The sequence below is a fragment of the Morus notabilis genome, unplaced genomic scaffold, assembly GCF_000414095.1.
Source record: "Morus notabilis unplaced genomic scaffold, ASM41409v2 Scaffold223, whole genome shotgun sequence".
NCBI classification, from domain to species: Eukaryota; Viridiplantae; Streptophyta; class Magnoliopsida; order Rosales; family Moraceae; genus Morus; species Morus notabilis.
The window spans coordinates 230175-236903 of record NW_010366650.1 but is presented as its reverse complement, the minus strand read 5'-3'; the positions used below and the strand labels follow the sequence as shown (position 1 = coordinate 236903).

The 6729-nt window shown below is 35.4% G+C and overlaps 1 protein-coding gene across 1 annotated transcript in view; it reads left to right on the top strand.

The window, feature by feature from the left end:
* Window positions 1-1080, top strand: part of LOC21400107 — a 3454-nt gene extending 2374 nt beyond the window's left edge. The window contains exons 6-8 of the mRNA XM_024173954.1: window positions 57-149; window positions 231-437; window positions 630-1080. Of these exons, the coding sequence (XP_024029722.1) occupies window positions 57-149; window positions 231-437; window positions 630-890 (561 nt within the window). The 3' untranslated portion in view covers window positions 891-1080. The remainder of the gene's footprint in view (window positions 1-56; window positions 150-230; window positions 438-629) is intronic.
* The last annotated feature ends 5649 nt before the right edge of the window (window positions 1081-6729 follow it).

The window sequence follows — 6729 nt, the reverse complement described above, 5'->3', positions numbered from 1 at the left end:
TTTCCCTCAATTTTTTCTCCCCATCATCTTGTTTCATTAATTTCATGTCCTTGTAGTTCAAGGATGCTCCCGCTCGAACCTGTTGGCTAGCTCTTAAAGGTGCCGTTCGCTCAACAGCATTTTTGTCTGCTTTTGTTGGAATATTTCAGGTACCATCGTATTTATGCTTATTCTTTTCTTCCGTTAAAATGTACATAACCTTTTTCTCAAGTTTGCTGCGGTGATGCTAGGGAGCCATATGCTTACATAGAAAAGTTGCACCAAAAGACCACAAGCTCGTATATTGGATTGCAGGTGGAATATCTGCACTTTCAGTATTAATAGAGAAAAAGGCTAGACGTAGTGAACTTGCTTTATATGTACTTCCACGCGCCGGAGATTCTTTATGGTATATCTTAGTGAACCGCCACTTGTTACCGGATATCAAGAATGCTGAGGTATTTCCTATTATTTTCCTTTTTCAGTAAATCCAGGTCCTGCTTTAGGTACTCCTTATCTTGTAGTTGATCTTTGATATGGTTATGCAACTTAGAATTCTTAAACGGAAGTAATATTTATGTACTCCATATTTGAGTGAGAATGGTGGTTTTTACATTCACTATCTAAAACCAAAGCTTTGAACCTTACAGGTGTTCCTGTTTTGTATGTGTATGGGAGGAATCATGTATTACTTGGAACATGAGCCTGACACAATGGCTCCGTTCCTAAGGGGTCTGATTCGCCGCTTCCTTGCAAGCAGAATGAGCAATCCTAGCCCTCCACCAAACCGGAACGCTTCCTACACTTACTTAACTCTTGATGTCATGAACAAACCAAAACTGCAAGAGGGCCAAGATGCTAAAGCTTCGCCTTCTGCCAAATACAATCTTGAATCCATACCGGGACTGTAAGTCATATCTGGGGTAAGGTCACCAGAGATGCACAGACCGAACCCCATAACTTTTAGAAAATTTTTCTTACAGTTTCGGGGGAGATTTATTATTCACTGAAATTCAATGATTTTTAGCTTCTACTCATTCTTTTCCGGCACCATTCTTGTATAAAAATCAAAGTCCAGCATCTAATGTACTGTAACTCTATCTTCTTTTGAAGAAATGAATGACTCAGTTGTCTGAGATGTTTTTTCTTGTCTTGCTCTTGGTGGTCTTAGTTTACTCAAAAGAGTTCATTCAATGGCCAAAACAGAGTTACATTAGAACCCTTGTAAGTTCGTACATTACAACTTAGATTAATTTTTGGTCATATTTTGTTAGGAACCTGATAGTTAGCAATTGTTTTTTAATAGTCTTTTAGTAGTATAAATAAGGATCTAGTGGCTAATGAGGGGGAGGAGGAGATTTGTAGAGTGTGTCTAATGCTGTGTACTATTTTGGAGGTCGGGGGTCCTCGAAACCGCCCATCTATCTTGTAATTTTTCATTTTTAGTGTTGTTAATGAAGCTCAGATTTTTGGGTTCCTAACAATGGTATCAGAGCATCGATTCTTGGCCGACATGTTGCATCGACAAGGCTGGTGGAGACTAGATCTCATTCTTGGATTATTCGTGTGGAACGAAGCTTTTCAGAGTTTCGTATGACATATCAAGAGAAATTATAGGCTGTGGCTGTCCACTTTGAGGCTGAAGCTCTGACCTGGTTTCAATCGGAAGATCGACGATGGCCGTTTTGGAGTTGGTCGGAGTTCAAGACTCACTTGTTGCAGCGATTCCGTCCCGTACAGAAGATCTCTGTACTTGCGAAGACTGTTGAGGCAATCCATGGCAAGTTGGATCGTTTGGACCAGTTGATGCACCGCCAGGAAGAGCTTGTGGAGGGCGAACGGACGACGTAGGCGCTGGGATCTAGTTGGGCTGAGTGGCGACCAGATTTGGAAATTCCAAGACAGCGACCAACGCTCGAGAGAGTGCGACGAGATCTAGGATCGCGCGAGGCCGACGAAGACTTGAGCGGTTCTTCGCGATCTGGTGCCAGATCGGCCAGATTTGAGGTGAACGGCGGTGGATTTGCGACGAAATCTGAGAACGCCGTCGCGATTGGCTCTGATATTTCAAGATCCAGTAAGATTGAGGCTAGATCTGGGAGTTTTGGTGCGAGTTCCAGCACGGCGGAGGTTGGGCTCGGCGATTTGGCTGCGGTTTGGACCGGGCCTCGCAATTCCGGCGTGAAAGGGGCTGGTTCCGGTGCTACGGAGGCAGATTCTGGCGGAATTGGAGTGGGACCCATGAATTCCGACGCCCTTAAGGTTGGGTTTTGTGATTTTGATGCCATTGGGGATAGCTCTGGCGAGATGATGGCCAGGACGTGGAATTCCGATGCGAAATCCGGCGATTTTGGGGCTGAATCCCGAAATTCTGTTCGGAAGTGGGTTGGGTCTAGTGTTTTCGGTATGGGCAGAGTCAATTTTGGGGTTGGGCCTCGTAATTACAACGTTAATTGGCCTAATTCTGGTGCAATGGTGCTTGGGCCTCAAAATTCCAGCACATTTAGGACTGGGTATAGTAAGTCTGTCGCTGGGTATGACGAAATTGGTGACAGAGAGGCTGAAAGGATGAAGACCTAGTTAGCTGAGAAAGAAACTTCTTTGTTAATGATGGATTTGTCAAAAGCTTTTATGGTCATTGATAAGCTTGATCAGGGGGCTCCAGCTGAATTGGTGGACTTTGTGGTTGCTTTCCAAGATACACAGAAGATGGAGAAGAAAGTAATTGATTGGCTCCAATTTGAAGACGTGACTTACAAGGACAACATCAATTTAGGACTCAAATCAAGGAACTAACAAAGCCTTTTGTTCTTAATCATTTATATGTTATTTTTCAATTTTATTTATTGATTTTCACCTTGAGGACAAGGTGATTCTTTGGGGCGGGGGTAATGTTAGGAACTTGATAGTTAACAGTTATTTTTTAATAGTCGTTTAGTAATATACATAAGGGTCTAGTGGCTAATGAGAGGGAGGAGGAGATTTGTAGAGAGTGTCTAGTGCTGTGCACTATTTTGAAGGTCGGAGGTCCTCGAAACCGCCCATCTATCTTGTAATTTTTCATTTTTAGTATTGTTATTGAAGCTCAAATTTTTAGGTTCCTAACATATTTTGATTTTTATTCTCTTTTGAATAAGGATTTGGTTATATTTGATTAGTATCTTTAATGAATGAGAATTTTTACAGTAGAGTATTAATACGCCTTTGGTAAAGTTCGGTTGTGAACCGTCATATTTGTCCCAAGTTTTGTTAGACGTGCTTTTGTTTATTTTGATATAGTTTTGATCAGATTTATTGTTAAAAAACATGCACCATTGGTAGATTATCATTACCATAGAAAAAACTGATAAACAGTTGCTCATACATTAAAAAAAAACATGCAATTCTATGAAAGAGATGTTGGGATAACTATAACTGATCAATGATTCAAAACTCGAGGGCATTAGGGAAGACTTCTGATCATGCAGTCCTCAAATCTTGATCGAACACAACGGCCAAAAAATAGCTTAAACCTTTCCGTTGGCATAAAAAATCTTTCTTCTCTCAATTCCTTTCCACAAATATAATTCGCCCACTCTTTGCAATGCTTGTATATTTTTCCTTCTCAAAATGAAGATGGAGGAACATTGGCATGCCCCAGAGATAAGAAAAGTGCAACTTCTGATAAAATCAATATCACCATAACGTTTCCCTTGAAATTATTGTCCATGGCTCACCTTTTATGTTTTATTTGTTCAACCAATTAATATTTGTGCCCAGCTGCAATTTATAACCCAAGCTTCCTTATAATGAATGCATTGAGTAATTCATAGAAAAAAGAAAGCGACTATTTTATTTAAATAAACAGTCTGCTGAATTAAGTACGCTACATTGTCCAATTTATTAGTTACTTTTTCTTTTCATTTGGGGAAGGAGCATTAATTTAATCTAGACTGAATTTGTGCTATTACCAAGAGCCGTCATAAAAATACCAATTATATAGTAAGTCAATTGAAATAGTTTATTTTAAATACAATTTAAAACTAAAGTTTGTAATTAGTTAGAACTTCTAATTACAGCACATTTTCCCCCCTTTGAACTTGGGCTAGGGAATTCATACAATTGAGGCCTCAAGAGCGCGGATTTAGTAGCTTGGCTAAAGCTGCTATTACACATATAACACTATCAAGCCTTGTGTGTTTGGAATAATTACAAGATATAGTGGAGTGACGAGTTTTTACAGAAGAGGAAACTACCAAAGATAGATTTCAACCACAAAAAATAAAATAAAATAAAAAAATAACCTAAATTATGGGGATATACAAGTTACAAATATGCTATTAGCTCTAGCGTGACTAAGGCCCTGTTCACTTCGCTGATTCGAGTTTAGAATTCGAGTTTTTCTACAGTAAAAAGCTCTCACAAACAATCACATCTAACTTTTTTGCTACAGTAAAAAGCTCTCACATAAAGTCACATCTCAACTCGAATTCTAATTCATTATCCAGCAGTAGTTTTGTTCAATTTCCACGCAACAAGTACTGTTGCATCTGGATTAGCACAAATATATAATAATAATAATAAACAAAAAAACACAAAAAAAGTAATGTCCTATGTGGGTTTAAGAAGAGGAGTAATTAAGGTCTCGTTCACTTCGAAAATTCGAGTTTTTAATTTGAGTTGAGATGTGACATTTTTTGAGAGCTTTTCACTGTAGCAGAAAAAGATAGATGTGACATTTTCTGAGAGCTTTTTACTGTAGAAACCTAAAATTGAAAACTCAAATCGGTAAAATAAACGAGGCATAAATTTACTTTCAAAATATTTGCTTTGTGTTTTGCCTCTTATATATAAGTTAGTTTTATTTAAAGAGTTTGATTAATAAAATTAAGATAAATTTCATAAATACTTCGAAACTATATACTCTACTTTAAAGTATCTCTTGATTTTTTTCTCGATTTATAAAAAACATATTAAATTACTCCTTTTGTTAACTTTTGTGTATGATTTCAACAGTTTGTTAATGTGACAGTCATTAAAAAGTTAATTAAAGAGACGTTTGGTTCATAGATTAGAATCATGTGATTAGCATTATTTTCGATTTACGTGTATTTTTTGTGAGCGGTGTGTGAGCATGTGAAGGGGCGGCTGCTTAACTCTAGGGGTTTTTTTTTTTTTTTTTTTTTTTCTTTTTTCTTTTTTCTCCTTCAAATAACTTTAAATGGGTGGTTCAGTTTAGATCTCTTTAGATCAATGGTTGAAATTAAATGGATCTTAATTTTTTTAAGGGATAAAATTATTTTGGTATCATATATTATAGTAAAACATACTCTTAATATCTTGTTTTTTTTTTTATAATATTAAAATGGTATCTTGACGTTTTTGAAAACATCTTCTGAGTATTTTAAAACTAATTTTTAAGATATGTAATGTCGAAACTACCATTTTTATGAATTAAATAGAAATCAATATTTTTTAAAAAACAACAAAATAAAAAAATTCATGATTTTTTTTCTAAATCTATTAATTTTTAATTAATTAAATAGAAATGTACTAAGGTCATTTTACATATAAAAAATCAGCTTCAGGATTTCAAAAAGATGTTTTTAAAAATGTAGATGTATCGCTTTAATTTTATACAAAAGAAAAGTATTAAGAGCATGTTTTACTATAGCACATAGTACTGAAATGATTTTATAATATTTTTCAATAATAAGCATATAAGGTCGAGCAGTGTCATAAATACGGGGCCTGGACCAAACCCATATAATTTGAAAAAAAAAAGGAGATAAATACTCCTCAAAACGCATGAGTTTAAAATTTTTACATTTTACACTTAATTAATGTTTATAATTAAAGAATTATATTTATCACCATGGGTTCAACCAATAATATTTATCCCAACTAGAGCTAGTTAACTCCTTATCATGACAAGAATTATGAAAAGATGTTATTTAAATAAATTGGATCTTCTTCATTGACTACTTATATTGGCTCTTCCGAAAATAATTTATTTTTAGCGGAAAGGGGGATCAAGTTAATTTCTGGTTGAATTTGTGCATGCATAATAGGTTTTAAGACTCGTCATAAATCAAGACAATGTATATCAATTATAAATCTGAAGCACAACAATATTCAAAGAGAGGAATAAAAAAAAATCAAACATATAAATTAGACAGATGATTTGGATTAATTTCGAAAAACTGTCTTTTTTTTTTTTTTTTCGGGGAATGAAATGGGATTTTAAATCAAGACAATGTATATCAATTATAAATCTGAAGCACAACAATATTCAAAGAGAGGAATAAAAAAAAATCAAACATATAAATTAGACAGATGATTTGGATTAATTTCGAAAAACTGTCTTTTTTTTTTTTTGTTCGGGTAATGAAATGCGATCTTGTAGTTGTACATACAAAAAAATCTTCCTTGAGACGTTTGATAAATAAGATTCAAAATGTGGCTATATAACTTGCGTATAAATTTTCAGCTTATACATTGACTCGATTCAGTTTTTATAAACCCTCTCTCTCAGAAAACGAGCTTAAATATCAAAGTGGCGGCAAGGTTACTACAGGTCTCCTCATGCATTCTCCATATTTTTCACGACAACATTCCCGATACAGGATATAATATTTTCCATATTTTAAATTTGGTGACCACATTTTTCTGCAATTTTCACGAGCCCATTTGTCGCAATATCGACCTTTCAACACAGCAGATGTTGGAGGCATGACATAAGAATCTGAGATTGGAATTATAAGTAGAGAC